This window comes from Urocampus carinirostris, chromosome 2 (assembly GCF_059441175.1).
Source record: "Urocampus carinirostris isolate Australia breed hairy pipefish chromosome 2, RoL_Ucar_1.0, whole genome shotgun sequence".
Classification (NCBI taxonomy): Eukaryota; Metazoa; Chordata; class Actinopteri; order Syngnathiformes; family Syngnathidae; genus Urocampus; species Urocampus carinirostris.
The window spans coordinates 24,267,630-24,285,053 of NC_142350.1; the positions used below are offsets into that span (position 1 = coordinate 24,267,630).

The following is a 17,424-nucleotide window of genomic DNA, read 5'->3' on the forward strand; positions in this document are numbered from 1 at the left end:
GCCTTATCCACAAACTCCACATAAAAACGTTAGCACAAATTCCTCCGAAGAGAAGAACAATACTTTCACATTCTCAACATCTTCAATGTCCAGTTGTGTTGAATCCATACATTCATCATCTGCACCGCTTATCTTCAGTAGGGTCACGGGGGTGCTGGAGCCCATCCCAGCTATCCTTGGGCAGTGGGCAGGACACACCCTGAACTGGTTGCCAGCCGTTCACAGGGCGTGTTAAAAACAGTGATTTCCAATTAATCCAGAATCCTGATTTTACCCGCTAGGGTACGCGCCCTTTTGGCAATGTCTTTCAATACTTTTAGCTCTCTTAGTAGAATAGATCCTATCAATTCCACTGAATACCTAACTAAGAAATTCCATTTTTGCAGCAGTGACTTGTCATGGGAGCGATGAGATGTCAGGTGACCCTTATAGCGTGGGTCATTTTTCTGCGCTGTGTGCAGCACTCAACACCGATGTTACATAACAGTGAACTTGTTGTAAACGTGTGCTTTCAACTTGATCATACGTAGGTCAGGTTGATTTTTGCGTTGTTAGAGCACCCCATTTATAACAGGCATGTTTTCTGCCACTGATTAATATTTCTCAAATCGGCCACACCGTTGCAGAAACCACATGATTCTAAATTCAGGAAGAAAGTAACCGTTTATAGTCCTGATTCACTAATTTGATTGCTTTTAATTCTATTTAAATGCTGCCGCAACACAGGTAGACCTGCTGAAATGTTTCCTATCCTCTGATTAATAGCATCAGCAACCATATCTGACTGCTGTGCACAAACAAGCACATGCTGACCCAGCTTTCCGCTAAAAGCAATTTATTTAGCAACAGATGGTACCTATGTTGCTTGATACGTGGAGAAACGTAGGTTCTGTCTATAAACGGCAGTGCTTTTCCCCCTGGGGGATTCATCCGTAGATAGGATTGCTAATAAGTCTTGGGCTTTGTGGTACATTGTTGTAATACACTACTATAAGACACACACTCTGAGTTGGAAGCGGTCAAATGCAGTGTTAATAAGAGTATTTTTTTTCCCAACCTGATTTCAGCGGTGCTCTTCTGGTGCCTGTTGGACATTGTACCAATTAAGAATGAAAAAGGGGACGTGGTGCTCTTTCTGGCTTCGTTTAAGGACATCACTGATATTAAGGCCAAAAGTATTCAAGAGGACAAAAAGGAAGGTCAGTAAATGCATGAAGGTGTATTTCTTTTTTACCGACATTTCGTAACAATAGTTGAATCGTTTGAGGTACCAGGGGTCTCCAACGTAGTGCCCACAGGCACAAGTGTGCCCCCTAAGTACAGGCGAGAACCTGTTCTAAAAATAGCTTACCAGTGCTGGGTCATTGTAATTTTGTTGACTGAGTCTATTTAACCAAATTTGGATGAATTAACCTGGTAATAACATAGTGACAACATAGTAATAACATTATACGTTGTTATTTTAGAAATACAACTAAATAAATTACAGTTTATGGGCTTCACAGACAAAACAAAATCATACTCGAGTATTAATATTTGTTTTAGGCAACCAGTTAGAGAAATAAATTGTCAATCTAGGTATGTATTAAGCAAATTTATTTATTAACCTTTTTTATTAATTTTTTTACAGGAAATACAAAAACTAAATTCCAATTTATTGAGTAAACAAAATTTCCTTTTTTAGCTAGCTACCGGGCCATCTTGTTAGCTTTCTAGCTAGCTATCGTCCTACCTTTTTTGCTATCTATCTTTGTAAATTTTTTGTATGATATCTACTTACATTTGACCTTTTAGCTAGTTATCAGGCTATTTTTTGCCTCCACTCTAGCGATCTATCTAGCTCTTTTAACATTCTATCTGGCTATTTAGTTGGATTTTTCGCTCTTAACTAGCCATCTAGCTTCCTTTTGTTTTTGTTTTTACCTGACTACCTTTCTAGCTCACTATCAAGCTTAACCTCTTTAGCTATTTAGCTTGCTATCTAGCTGACTTTTTACATTATTTGCATGCTATCTAGCTACCATTTTACCTTTTTTGCTGGTTATCAAACAACTTTTTTGCATTCGTTCTCGATATCTATCGAGCTTTCTTTAACCATCTGACTATTTTGTTGGCTTTTTACTCCTATAGCTACTTATCTAGCTCCCTTTGAGTTGTTTACCTGTTTATCTTTCTAGCTAACTATAAAGCTACCTTTTTAGCTCATGAACAATCCATCTAGCTTACTTGCTATATTAAAAAATGCATATCAAACTGGGCACCTGTTGCGGTAATTACTAACAAAAAGTTTGAAAAAGTCTGGAGAATCCTGCTCTAAATCCAATTTGAATGAAATTTTTTGGGGTGAAAGTAATTTGATTGATTAGTAGTATTGAAATATTGATAATATTGATAGTAGTATTGATGTAGACTTATATTTGTCCCTTCATTACATTTGTGTGTGCACATATATATATATATATACTGGACTGTCTCAGAAAATTAGAATATTGTGATAAAGTTCTTTATTTTCTGTAATGCAATTAAAAAAACAAAAATGTCATACATTCTGGATTCATTACACATCAACTGAACTATTTCAAGTCAAGTCAAGTCAAGTCAAATTTATTTATATAGCCCTTAATCACAAAAATGTCTCAAAGGACTGCACAGGATTACAGTTACAAAATTACACAATTACCTGATCTTAAACTAGCAAACCAGCATGCGGGCAAGGAAAAACTCAAAAACCTCAGTGTGAGGAGAAAAGAGAAACCTTGAGAAAGGACCTCACATGTGGTAATCCCCCTTCCAGGATTGAACAGGGTGAATTACAATTAGCATTACTGTACACAGAATAGTAAACACTAGGTAAGATGTTGAAAATGTCCGGAAAGAGCATGACATCAACGACGACGCCAGCTGGTAAATGCAGGGGTTGACATGCTGCAGGTCAGACCCCGGTCCGCTGACCCATCCCAAATCATCCTTCTCCTTCGTATCAGCCAGGCAGGCCTCAGAAAAAGACAGGACAAAACAGAATACGAGGTGGGCATCAATCATATGCTTTGGAATAGAAGTGTGTCTTAAGCCTCAATTTAAAAACTTCCGTTGAGGTTGTTCAAGCCTTTTATTATTTGAATATTGCTGATTTTGGCTTACAGCTGAAAAAAACTCAAAAATCCTATCTCAAAATATTAGAATACTTCCTCAGACCAAGTAAAAAATAATTTTATAACAGCAAAACTAAATCAAACATTTGAAAATGTCCATTGATGCACTCAGTACTTGGTTGGGAATCCTTTTGCACGGATTACTGCATCAATCCGGCATGGCATGGAGGCAATCAGCCTGTGGCATTGCTGAGGTGTTATTGATGCCCAGGATGCTTCGATAGCGGCCTTCAGCTCATTTGCATTTGTAGGTCTGGTGTCTTTCATCTTCTTCTTAACTATACCCCACAAATTCTCGATGGGGTTCAGGTCAGGGGAATTAGATTCAGATTCAGATTCAGATCTACTTTATTGTCATTCTAGTACACGTGTATACAGAACGAAATGTCGATGCATCTGACCCCCACAGTTTCCTTGAATGTACAGATATAAATAAAGTTGTATTGTAATTGGCTACGTATAGTATTTTACCATAGTGCCGATAGTGCAAGAAGAGTAGCTAACCGGATGTGCAAAATGGGCAGTCAGGTTAACAAGTCAGGTACACAGTAATTAGCAGGCCAATCAAGGACAGTGATGCCATGGTCAGTGCACCAGTTACTGGTGGTTTTGGCACTGTGGGCAGGTGCCAGATCATGCTGGAAAATGAAATCCTCATCTCCATAGAGCTTTTCAGCAGATGGAAGCATGTAGTGCTCTAAATCTCTTGGTACACAGTTGCATTTACTCTGGACTTGATGAAACACAGTGGACCAACACCAGCAGCTGACATGGCTCCCCAAACCATTGCTGACTGTGGGAACTTCACACTGGATTTCAAGCAACTTGGATTTTGCTCTTCTCCAGCCTTTCTCCAGACTCTGGCGCCTTGACTTCCAAATGAAATGCAAAACTTGCTTTCGTCTGAAAAGAGGACTTTGGACCACTCTGCAACTGTCCAGTGCTTCTTCTCCATAGCCCAAGTCAGACGCTTCTTCCGTTGTCTTGAGTTCAGAAGTGGCTTGACCATGGGAATACGGCTATTGTAGCCCATTTCCCGGACACGTCTGTGAACTGTGGCTTTTGATACCTGGACTCCAGCTTCAGCCCACTGTCTTTGAAGCTCCCTCAAATTCTGAAAGCGGCTCTTCTTCACAATTTTGTTAAGGCTGCGGTCATCTCTCTTGGTTGTGCAGCGTTTCCGGCCACATTTTTCCCTTCCAACAGACTTTTTGTGGATATGCTTTGAAACTGCACTCTGTGAACAGCCTGCTCTTTGAGAATTTTCTTTTTGTGTCTTACCCTCCTGATGGAGGGTATCAATGATGGTCCTCTGGACAGCAGTCAGATCAGCAGTGATTTAGTTTACTGAACCAAGCTGAGTGTTTTTAAGGCTCAGGAAACCCTCGCAAGGTGTTTCGAGTTAATTAGATGATTCAGGTGATTAGTTGAATAGCCTACTTGTATACTTTTTCATGATATTCTAATATTTTGAGATAGGATTTTTGAGTGTTCTTAAGCTGTAAGCCAAATTCAGCAATATTAAAATAATAAAAGGCTTGAAATAGTTCAGTTGATGTGTAATGAATCCAGAATGTATGACATTTTTGTTTTTTTAATTGCATTACAGAAAATAAAGAACTTTATCACAATATTCTAATTTTCTGAGACAGTCCAGTATATATATATATATATATATATATATATATATATATATATATATATATATATATACAGTGTTCATTTTACCTCTGAAAAGTGATGGGTCCTGGGGACTCGCATGCTCAAAATTCTATGGGTCCCAACAGAGATCTAATGGTCCCCAAAATTTTGTGTTATCGAGGTTGAAATTGTAAATCGGCGACAAATATATAATATAAATCTATATATTCATTCAGTTTTAATCATCACAGTTAATTGGTAATACAAAGCAGTTATCACTTCAGATTTTTCAGTTCACAACAATATTGTACATACATGCAAAATAATATTGCTGAAATATTGGTCTATATATTCATGCAGTTTTAATCATCACAGTTAATTGGTAATACAAAGCAAGTTATCACGTCAGATTTTTCAGTTCATATATGCTTCGAGGTTTGCTGTCCCGCCACAGTTGTAATGTCTTCTCAAGTTCCAATCAATTATCATCCTCCTCATAGCGTAACCAGGAATATAATTTAGTCCATTTTGGCAGAAAATTATTTTTCTTGCTAGGAGTATTCTTTTGTTTGTTTTATTTCGTCAAATCGTTTGCTTCAACACACGTGTTTTCCTAGCCTCCGCGATCTTTTTTCCGTGCTGGAATTATTGCAGTTGTTATCACTTTCTGGATTATGTTTCGACATATTACTGACACTGAAGAAATTACCAATTTTGTTTTGATTTTTACCACCGCAACAATGATGTAATCTCAAAGCAACGAGATCTTGTTGGCCGAGATCGGCATGCAGACAAAAACTCGAACCGCGAGACCAATACAACAATGGCGGATCTGCCTGACGAAAAGTCTGGAGTGCGGTAAATCTTTGTTGAAAAAAAAAGTTATCGGTTAATAATGACAATTTTGTGTCAAAAATAGTGACGTTCCGTATGTATACATTGTAGAATACCCATCACTTGCACCAAACTGATCCAAAGTTGTTTGACAAGGTCTGCTGTCTGACTGTACCACTGCATTGGGGTGCTTAGCTTTCAGTTGATACTTCAGGGAAGAAGTGCTTCGATAGTAATTAAATTCAGCTTAGTAAAGCATACATATCACTTTCGCCTTGTCAAGGTTAGCATTGGGCAATGTTTTAAAGCGAAACAGTCTGCCTAAACGTGTTTCCTTTCTCTTTTCCATCGCTAGCATGCTACCCCACGTGAGCCTCAGGAAACGAAAGTGACTCTTTGTTTGTTGGAACGGGGCGGTTTGACACCCAGGGGCCTGCGCAGGGCAGAATTTTAATCGTTACGTTAATATATTTTCACACAATAAAATTATTAGGCAAATAGTTAACGTGACATTTTTCCCAGTCCTAGTCATATATGTGTGTGTACATATATACAGTAATCCCTCGGTTATCGCGGTTAATGGGGACCAAAACCACCCGTGAAAATTGAAAATCCGCGAAGTAGTGACGCCCCTTCAAAAATGCTTAAAAAGAAAAAAAAAAACATTTAAAAAAAATGTATTTTATTTTATTTATTTTTTTCAACCCGGTTAATGAGGACCAAAACCACCCACGAAAATGAAAATACGCGAAGTAGCGAAGCCCTTTCAAAAATGCTATTTTATTTTATTATTATTTCTTAGACCCGCGAAGCTCTGAACCCGCGAACGTGGAACCGCGAAGTAGCGAGGTCCCGATGTATATATATATGTGTATATGTGTTTATATAGACTCCAAGATGGCATATTTAAAAAAAAAAAATTCTGTGGGCCAAAATTCCTCCACAGCTTTGTGAAAAACTCCATAGAAATGACTGTAAACGTTGAATTCATGCTTTTTAATATTTTGTTATCGCTGCCAAATGTGGCCCAATGACTTTTTCACATAGGGCCAGAAAGGTTTTAATTTTTTTTGTGTGTCTTAATAAATGAAACCAACAATCTTGAAACTGCATTTTATATTTTCTCGGGTTGTCTCTGTGTGATATTAAAATTGGTATGATTACTTGAAACCTCAGTGAGTGATAAATACGCAAAAAAAGACAGACATCAGGGATGGGGCAATTACTTTTTCATTGCACTTTACTGATTTTATGTTTCTTCTCACAACACCTACGGACCCTCCAAAGGAACTGTTCTAACAGCAAAGGGATATTCATTAGGTCTAAAAATAAAGCGTCTCGGTGCTCCTGCCGTGTCGTGTCCCCCCAGGCGATATCGCCCCTTTATGGATGGGCCTTGTCTGTTCCCCTCATCTGGAGGGGTGCAGGGAAACGTGCCTTCTTTCCAAAGGACTCTCTAAAGCAGTTAGCGCTTCACTTGTCGCCCTTTGTTATTGCCTTTATCTGCCCTCGAGCCCATCTGGACTTAGTAGGTTGAGAGCAGGCCTTCAATAACGCTCCTACTATTATGCGGGTTACGCTCTCGTCTCATCGCTCAATCCAGACGCCGTCCGTCTTGCGTGTCGCTACTACGCCACGCTTGCAAACGCACGCCGGAGCACTTGGGCAGCCGCAATTTACCATAGCAAATATGTCATGCGAGCTCTGCAGAACATTGCAAGGCGTTGTGGGGGAGATGTTCATCAATCAGTTTCTAAAACGAGTAGCAAAACTAGAGAAAAAAAATGCAATTGATGTCATTAAGACAGTTTTATAGGGGAAGATAAATAAGAGTAAATAAGAGCCTAACTATTCCAAGAACTTCCGCCTCCCAGTTTTGTCTTACAAGAAAGCCTTTGTTTAAACATGAACGAAAGCTATGCAGAAGTATGTAAACATAATCGAGGACAAGCCACTTGGAGAAACGCGGGAGCCGTGTCAAAATGCTCTTCCTACATAACTGCGTTCAACACCTGGAGAACCGTATCCACCTCTGAAATAGTCACATTCAATAAGACCCTAAAGATTAGCAAAATGGCATATTTTGAAAAAAAAGCTTGCTAACGTATAGAGTAAGCCTCTGAACGAAATGTTAGTTTTTGGTTCAGCATAAAGATAATCAGTTTTGTCTTCATTAAAAACATTCGGGGAGGAGGCAAATATTTACTGAAGAGGAGCTTAAAGCCCCAATATGTAATATTCGACCAATAGATGGCACTGGGTTGTCCGGTACGAGCTAGAGCTAGTGATACACAGCTTAGCGGCAGGATACTGGAAGAATATGGAGACATTCCAAAAAGGGATTACTCTGTGAAAATGAAATTAAAAATTCTCGACCTATGATTTTTTTTAATGAGAATTAACATTGGTTTGATAGTTCATGTATTGTTGCCTAGTTTTCAAATCAAAGGTTTTATTTCTGAATAAAAGTTTTTTTATACCACTAGGAACCACTAAATATTACATGCACAGAGTCTCTTTAAAGTCTAGGGATTTGGAACATTTCTAATAAACATCGTCCAAATGATCAATCAATTAGGAAAATAGTTGATCATATATGAAACGATCAATTAGCTGTCGATAATTTGATTCATCGTGTAGGGTGATGCCCTTTGCTATGAATATATCACCCCCTCTTCCAGCTACAGATTCTGTCAAAAATAAGAAACCGCGAAAGACCATTCTTCCCCCAGACGCCCCTTTTCCCGGATTATTGGACTGCCTGAGCTGCCTGAAAAACAGACCTGCACCCATGATGGACAGAACCGCCTGCCCGACGCCATCGCTATACCAGTCAAAAAGTGCACACAGAGCGTTTACAAGTGTGCTCCCGGACAAACGTGTTTTGTGTGCTGATTCATGTTTAATTCTTGAGCATTTTATGGCGTGTTTGATGAAAGCAGCCCCATTTCACTTCTAGAGAACTTTATTTTGTTAAAGTTTCCAATACCTTTGGAGCAATGTTCCCTCTAATTTTCCACGGGTCTGAGCGTTCACACAAAGTCGGTGAGCAACGCTTGAAACAACAGTGAGCAACCATAATCCCAAGTGTGGTAACTACTTCTTTATCACACATGTCCAAAACTTGACATCAAGTTACATAATACTGTCGCATAATACAAAAATTTTGGGGGGCTTATTTAGTCGGTTGCAAGATACAGAACTGTACTTAATCACATTTTTTAGTGGAAGTACAATGTTGGCAACAAGATTCACTTGATATAATCGGAAATTATTTAAATGCAACACAAACTTTTTCTTCTTTTTCCTTGTTTTTTCTACTTTTTAAAAAAAATCCTTTAAAAAAAATCTCATTGTGTTTATTTTTTCCTAGCTGTTACTTCTTTCTTTTTGTTTTCTATTTACTTTTTTCCTTTGTTTCTTTCTTTTCTTTTTTTTCTGGCTATTTTTCTAGATTTTTCCTTCTTTTTTTCTCTTTCTTTTGTTTCTTTTTATCTCAACTTTTCACTACTTTTTCATTTCATGGTATTCTTTAATTTTTTGTTCTATTCCCCCCTTCCTTTAGGTCATTTTTTTGCATAATTTTACATAATATTTGGTCATGTTGGGATGAAAGAAGCAAAAACAACCTGAAGAGCCGTTCAGAACCCAAAAGAGCCGGTTCCTTTTAGTGAGCCAAGCCGAAGAAGCCGGTTCTTGAAAAACTACTGACTACTCAACTTCGTTCTACTTCGACTTTAAAATACCGCATTTATAACACAGCGTCAGGGGAACCTGTGTATTTTTACTTTCATGCACTATAACTTTGACTTAATTCGCTTCTTAACTAGCAATTTTGAGCCCTCATTTTGTGCGCTGGCTAGATTTTCTTGTGCGCTGAGAATATGCGTGCAGTGCGCGATTGCAGGCTGTGCGTGATTGCGCATGCGCGCAGCTTAGAGGGAACATTGCTTAGGAGGAACTCACATAGAAGGTTCCGATTACACGCTTTTGATGGTCTATGGCGTCCCGTGTCATTTTAAAGGAGGCGGTAAAATCCCCCTGGCCCTATTCACCTGGGCTCAGAACCCGAGCGCAACACTTGTGCCACGCGCTAAAAGTGTCTCCAAAACATCTATGCTGCATGAGCCGAAACTCTGCTAAAAGACAAACAAAACCCACCTTCAGAACTACGACGAAGACTTAAGCAATCATCACCGTGGCCTGCAGGAGCCCCGACCACATGAATCGTAAGCAGCTCAGGAAGTAATGGTAGTTGTGGAAGGCCACACATTACCCAAAGTACACACAGTAGTCGTAATGTCGCAGTATGCACAAGTTACAATCATAGGAGGTGTGTGTTTTACATGCGTGACAAAACCTCCTTTCCTGTAAACAAATCATTTCTAACACTTTTTTGTTTGCAGAACGTCGGCGTGGCCGTATTCGAACCAGTTCCACGTTCAGCTCGGGCCGTATGCGCGGAAGCACAGTGCTCTACCATGTCTCCGGCCACATACACAGCAGGGAAAAAAGCAAAATCAAGCTCAATAAGGTCAAATACACACAGAATATGTCACAATTCGTATTTGTATTACAGTAGACGGTAGCATTTAGACAGACTGACTAGAATAGAGGTGTCAAACTCATTTTTGTTCAGGTAGAAACAAACACTCTCAGTAAAATAATATGAAAAAGCATTTAAAAGTGTAAGAAAAAATGCACGAATCTCTGAAACGTACTAGAAAGCACAGAATAGTATGGAAAAATTATAAACTTGAGTGAAAACTATTAAAAAGTACTAAGTCGTACTGTAAAGCATGACAAAGTACTGAGCAATTATAAGTATGAAGGTACTGGAAGGAACTGTAATGTAAAAAGTGAAGAGTATCAAAAAGTTGCAACATATTGGAAAGTACTAAAAAGTATTAGAAATGAAATGGTTGAAAAATAACTAACTGCCATGAAATAGTCAATGGTAAATGGGCTGCATATTATATGGCGCTTCTCAAATCAATGAAGACCTTCCAAAGCGCTTTACAATGTATGCCACACTTACCCATTCACGCACACTCACACACCGAAAAGTTTTGTTCCCACTGAAATGTATTAAGATGTACAAAAAGCCCTGAACAGTAGTATCAAGCACTACATATAAATAATACATTTTCCTTGTACTGCTCTCAGCGTTGTCTGGGGGGCTTAATCCATCCCACAGGCTGTATTTCTGACAACCCTTACGACTGGAAGTCCCAGGAGTTTCCATACCCCTCCAGAATGACCAACGGACAGCCAAATGACTGAGTTATTTGAAGCTAAAAACTCAATGGCCCATCTTATCACCATTGTTCTGTTAATGCTGCAAGGGGGGATTGTTCAAATGGAATGTGGTTAGGTGTGTTGTTGCTAGATGCATAAAGAGCTTGTGCACTATTACGACAGAAATACTACAAAAAGTAAGAAATAATAATAAAAATGTATTAAAGAAATACTACAACGATGCTAGTATGGAAATATTTCTACAGAAATACCCCAAAAATACCACTACAGCAATACTATAATAAAATAAAATACTATTACATGAATATTACGGCGGAATGACTACAAAAGTACAGGTAAAGTAATACTACAAAAATCTACTAAATACTATCCATAATATCCAATTGAAATACTACAAAATAAAAGTACAGTAATACTATAAAAATGCAACTTGAGTAATACTGTAAAAATACAGGCTGTTACGCCCCCACCAAACATTATTTTCTTCACATTAGCATGCAAAGGCTTTTTACTGATTTGTGTTTCTCAGACTAGAGTTTGCCTTGTGTGCGGATCAATAGTGAAACCATTTCTTTGAGTCGGCTGTCCTTTGAGCATTCTATGTAAAAAAGCCAAACGGCTTGACTGTGCTACCTCTTGTGTTAACTCAATAGTGGGTTTCCCTGATGCTGGAGTTTCACTTCTAGTCGTAGGGGGCATTGCATGTAAAGAAGTCAACAAAAGCATGTATAAACCACACAAAAATGTAACTGTGATGTATGTTTCCTTTTTGTATACGTCTTAGCAGAACGTATTTGGCGAGCCTCCCGCCCTGCCGGAGTACAAAGTAGCAGACGCCAAAAAGTCCAAATTCATCCTACTGCATTACAGTACGTGCAAGGCGGGCTGGGATTGGCTCATCTTGCTTGCTACTTTCTACGTGGCCGTTACCGTTCCCTATAACGTTTGTTTCATCGGGGACCACGACGATCTTACGCGGAGTACTACAGTCAGCGACATAGCCGTTGAGATTCTCTTCATTTTGGGTGAGTAGTACTTCTGCAGTATTTGTAGAGTGTTTTTGTTGTATTTCTGTAGGATTTTGAAGTAGTCGTCTCATCACCCTGAGTAAGTTGTGAATTGTTGTAGACCCCAAGGTCACATTTTGCAGTATTTTTGTAGTATTACTGTAGTTGTATTATTTTTAAGTATTTCTTTAATACTATTTTTTGAGTATTTTTGTACGTTGTGGTATTTCTGTAATGGTATTTCTGTCGTAGTATTTTTGTAGTAGTATTTTTGTAGTAATTCTGAAGTATTATAATATTACTTTACTCATATCTCTATAGTATTTCAGTATTTTTTCTTTTTAGAATTTAAGCAAAATAATACAGTTGGTTTCTGTTTTAAGCAATAAATTAGATTTTTGGTTTTGTAGTAATTTTCTAGTATTTCTGTAGTAGACACACAAAATGACAATGGAGACAAATACAATAATACACCTGCAGCAAATCGACTACACCAATACAATAACAATACTGCACAAATACTACTGCACTATTACATATAGTCTCATCATACTTTTACCATTTTCGTTCAGCGGGCTGGATGAAAAAGCCTGCATGTGTCCCACGGGTTGTAGTTTGGCCACGCTGTTCTAGAAAATATTTTTTTGTCCTTTCTTAGATATGGTTTTCAATTTCCGTACGACGTACGTCAGCAAATCGGGCCAAGTGATTTTCGACGCTCGTCAGATTTGCTTCCACTACCTGACTACTTGGTTCATCATCGACCTGGTCGCCGCCTTACCCTTCGACCTGCTCTATGCCTTCAAAGTCAGCGTGGTAAGAAAAAACATAAAAACACAGCACCTCCTCAGACTTATCAGACGGACCCCTTAAATAGTCTGTCTTGCAGTCAGTGCTGTCGCAGCGGAGCGTGTGCCAAGTGACCTATTTTACAGAACCCTGTTTTCCCAGGCGGTCTCCTATCTGAGTAGTAACCAGGCCCTACCCTGCTTAGCTTCTCAGGGTGCTATGGCCACAAACAGGTTTTTACCACAAGTTTTACATAAGATTTCCATTTCTCAAAAAATACCTTTTTGTTACATAATACTCACATTTTGTGTTTTTTTTAGTCTGGTGCACAATACATTACTGTACACTTTTTTCACTGGAAGAAGTGTTGCAAAAAATATTGACTTGAGATATTTGCAAATTGATTTGAACGTAACACCAGATTTTACAGTCACCTAATTAATTTAAATTTGATTAGTCAGAATCCTGTGACGTTTGGCAAGGACACAGAAGCAAAATGAGGCCAGTTGTTTTCTAACCCTAATCAAGCAGACACATGTTTAACACACTGCGCAAAAGCAAAAACTTACTGAAAGTTACATGCAAGGTACATCAACCAGTTCGACAGCCCCAATCTACCTCTCTAGTTCCAGCTCTCATGCGCGCTCACTTTCATTTATTCAATATTGTGTTGATATTGACTTCAAAATACCACATTGAAAACACACTAAGGAAACCCACGCTGTTTTTACCCTCATGCACGGTAATTCCTGCCGAACTTTCTGGGAAACGATTTAGCAATTTTTGGCCCTGATTTTTATGTTCTAGATAGGTTTTCTTGGCCGCTGTGAAAGTCTGGGAATATTCTTTCCGACCCAAATTAAGAACCAAATTCCACTTATCAAATTCATCCAATGATGGTGCAAACTAAAGCACACATAGTACACAGGTCATAGGTTCGATTCCAAGCTCCTTTCTCTTTATTTCTTATTTTCTGTCTGTTGTTTTCTTTCTTTCTCTCGCTCTCCCTTTCTCTCTCTGTCTCGTTTTTCTCTTTCTTTCTCAAAGTCTCTCTTTTTCGTTCTGTTTTTCTCCCTCTCTTTTGCACTATTTTTTTCTCTTCTCTCTAGTCTCTCTATTCTCTCTGTCTGTCTTTCTTTCCTTCTTTCCCAGTCTTGTTTTCTTTCTCTCTTTAATCTATTAGTCCTGCCCCGTGAGTTTTTTTTTCCATCATGTGGCCCCCAAGATTAAATGAGTATGACACCCCAGCTATACACTCTTGTACACATTTGCCTTCTCTTTGGTCTTCCTATTTCCTAGTTGCTATATTAAACAAGTATTGTATACCAGCATTTATGTCCTGCTTCCCTTTTAGTGCTCCCATATGCGTAAATAAACATTGGGTATGTCCTCTGTGGAAGGTCACCTATCATCCCTGTGCTACATCCCACTAAATAATAGAAGAAAATGCATGATGGATGACTAGGGGAGAAGTTTAAATGGGAAACTCATCATTAGTGGTCGAAGGAGGAGAGGTTTTTGTCCTCTGCTTGTTATAATCAATATCCGGGTTGCGAGGAAAGCATCGATGTTGAGGTTTTTATTACAACAGAATTAAAACATATATGTATTCTGGGCTTGTGTGAACCGTTCTTTTGGAAGCCTTATTTTGGTTTTATTTTTTCTTTCAGACAAAACCTAAAAGGCACTTTTGGTCATTTTAGGCAGAAACATTTTCTGTACATCCTTACTTAACATCTTTTTGGTCCTACCAGGTGTCTGTTGTGCACCTATTGAAGACAGTGCGGCTGCTGCGCTTGCTTCGCCTCCTGCAGAAAATGGACCGCTACTCGCAGCACAGCACAGTGGTACTGACCTTGCTCATGTCCATGTTCGCCTTACTGGCCCACTGGATGGCCTGCATCTGGTACATCATCGGCAAAATGGAAATGGAGGCCAACGCATACAACTGGGATATTGGTGAGCCACGCTGAAAGCGACAGAAATTGGGAGCAAAACCAAACAAATTTGAATTTGAACAGAAGACAACGGCATTACCGTCTTTTTTTCATTTAAAATTTGTCCCTCTCTTCATCAGAAGTGGGGTTTTTTTAAACAAAGCAAAATTATATATATTCACTGTGATCAGCAAAGATGTGTCTTCACGATGTCACCAGTCACTGGAAAAGGTCATGCCACATATCATTGGATAGTGCAAACTCTTGGGATTCAAGATATGATTTCAAAATATACTCATCACCGAAACATCACCATCTGTCTGAAACAAGATACCCCAAAACTATAAAGCCGGCATAGCTCACCCCAAAAGCGCTGTTGTATTATACTCATAAAACGATTCTCCACAAACACGGTCTTGTTATATTCATGAGAGTCTAGAGAATCCAACCGTCTAAAATATTGACTCCAGAACACATGATAACGCTGCCAGATTAAAAACAAAAATGCGTAAAAGCATCCCCGCATCATTTGACGATTCATGTTGTAATTAGTTCGTTTCACACCACAATTACCTTTTAAAAGTAAACAGACTTGTCAAATTATTTCCAATATGGCTGTTAGCCTCTTGACTTTTCGATTGACACCACTCCTGACGAATTGCAGGTTTATTTTCACGATCCTTAGCCTGTGATAACCTATGAGGGCCTTTATTTAAAAAAAACGTTTTCTTCAAAATCCTTAGCCACTAGTGACCGATTTAAATGATGTTTGACACATTGGTTAGACAATAACATTCCCAACATAATTTTACGCTATTTTACAAGCTGTCGAAAATAAATGCGCAATTATCATGTTCAAGGATGCACAATCAGTGATTGACTTCTGGAAAGAGAATTAAAACATTTACAACTCTTTCACAATGTCTAAAAATTGGCCACTTTTTAAAAAATTGTATAGAGTACAATGTTCAGTTTTTCAGATTGTGATCAAATTTGACCTGGGACCAAGTTAGGCTTCTTGCTATTGGGTCACCTGTCTTCCAGCCAATATACCCATGCTTCTCTCTTCTGCAGGCATGTGATTGCAAAATAAGAGAGAATTAAAACCTAATATTTCTGTGTGTTCCAACTTGGATTACTCAACGTTAGTAGCGCTTGCAGTGGGGACAAACCATTGAGAGTGTTCCCTTAAAAAAGAGAGCAAAAGCGCCCATATTCTCCAAACAGTTCAATATCAGCATTCAATTGACTCTGGTTAAGTCTTGGTTTGGGATTAATAATGTTGCCTTTTGGAATCTACATCCAAATGATGACCAATCAATGATTTTATCGATTGCGGCGCTCATCCAGACAGGTGAGGGCGGAATAAAAGCCAGCCAGAGTTGCGATTGGGTGGAAAATTACCCATTGGTCCTCTTGGTATGCGGGCCCCTCATATAATGAGCCCCCCTGGGCTGATCTCCGGTCAGTATCGATGAACCGGATTGGCCGCAATTACTTCTCGCTGTTGTCCTTACGAGAGGTTCCGGGTCTGCATCGACTCGTGACGCCAATTGGTCTTGACCAATTACGGCATCTATAGTGTCATAAGATAAAGAATTCCTGCGCGTGTGTTATAATTATGCATTTTTTGATGGCTACCTCGCGTGGAATTCGGGCAGCTGTGAGGGGCTTCCATCCAATTACCATTCATCAGTGTCTGCCGGGGAACCTCTTGGGGATGGGCCGGGCATCTCCACTCCGGCTTGACCAGGGATTAGTTCTGCTTCCGAAGCGTCTCTAATGCTTCCTGGTGTATCCGCTGTTCTAGATTTAGCAAAGGACCAGCAGGTTTTGGTTTTAGCCATCGTGACAAGCTTTGCGCACGGATCCCTTCAATGTAATGAGTTAAAAATGGGACAATTGCTTCCAAAAGAGATTCCTTAAAGACGTACAGCCAAAATGGGGTCTGTTGGTAACTGTAAACTGTAGTTTATACTTTGCCCTATACATGTACTACAATATGAAAATAACACAGAGGATTACTATGGCCTCTATTGTATCGCCAAGCCAGATGTACTCATTAAAAGAGCCATACGTTCCAGACCCCTATTCTAGATGATAAGCCTGACAGTTTTGAATTATGACCTCATTGTTTTAACAGGTACTTTTGCATTAAACGTATATGCAAACATTAACATGTTGATGCTTCTGTGTAATATGACCAGGGTGGTTGCACGAGCTAGCAAAGCGCCTGGAGTCCCCGTACTACCCGGTGGGAGGCGCCAACACCACCGGGAACGGCCCGGCCATACGCAGCGTCTACGTGGCCTCGCTCTACTTCACCCTCAGCAGCCTGACCAGTGTCGGTTTTGGCAACGTGTCGGCAAACACCGACATAGAGAAGATCTTCTCCATTTGCGTCATGCTCATCGGAGGTAGAACCTCATCTTGTGGCTAAAAAATTATCGTGATCCCTTGCTGTATTGCTGCCAAGTTTGCAGCGATGTAGCTGTGTGAGTAGTCCATGCACATATAACTTACATTGCGTATGCGCAAATCTTTTTTCAGTTCCAAGTTTCTCTAAAAGCCGTCATGTCAACAAAACATTCTAGACCCACAGAAGCACCAAAAGGCAGAGGAAGTTGTCAAGTCACTATTATTTGTGACACCCTTAATCATATATTGTCTCAAAGGACTGCACAGGCCTTAACGACACCATCCCCTGATCTGAAACTGGCATTCAGGCAAAGAAAAACTCAAAAACCTCAGCATGAGGCAACTAAGAAACCTTGATATGGGGCCACACAAGTGGTAATGCCCCCT

At 39.4% G+C, this 17,424-nt stretch overlaps 1 protein-coding gene across 1 annotated transcript in view; it reads left to right on the forward strand.

Moving 5' to 3' along the window:
• kcnh8 (potassium voltage-gated channel, subfamily H (eag-related), member 8) overlaps positions 1–17,424 on the forward strand; it is a 68,906-nt gene that overhangs the window by 25,217 nt on the left and 26,265 nt on the right. The window contains exons 3-8 of the mRNA XM_088327869.1: positions 1,068–1,199; positions 10,034–10,161; positions 11,671–11,911; positions 12,552–12,709; positions 14,437–14,641; positions 16,827–17,036. Of these exons, the coding sequence (XP_088183995.1) occupies positions 1,068–1,199; positions 10,034–10,161; positions 11,671–11,911; positions 12,552–12,709; positions 14,437–14,641; positions 16,827–17,036 (1,074 nt within the window). The remainder of the gene's footprint in view (positions 1–1,067; positions 1,200–10,033; positions 10,162–11,670; positions 11,912–12,551; positions 12,710–14,436; positions 14,642–16,826; positions 17,037–17,424) is intronic.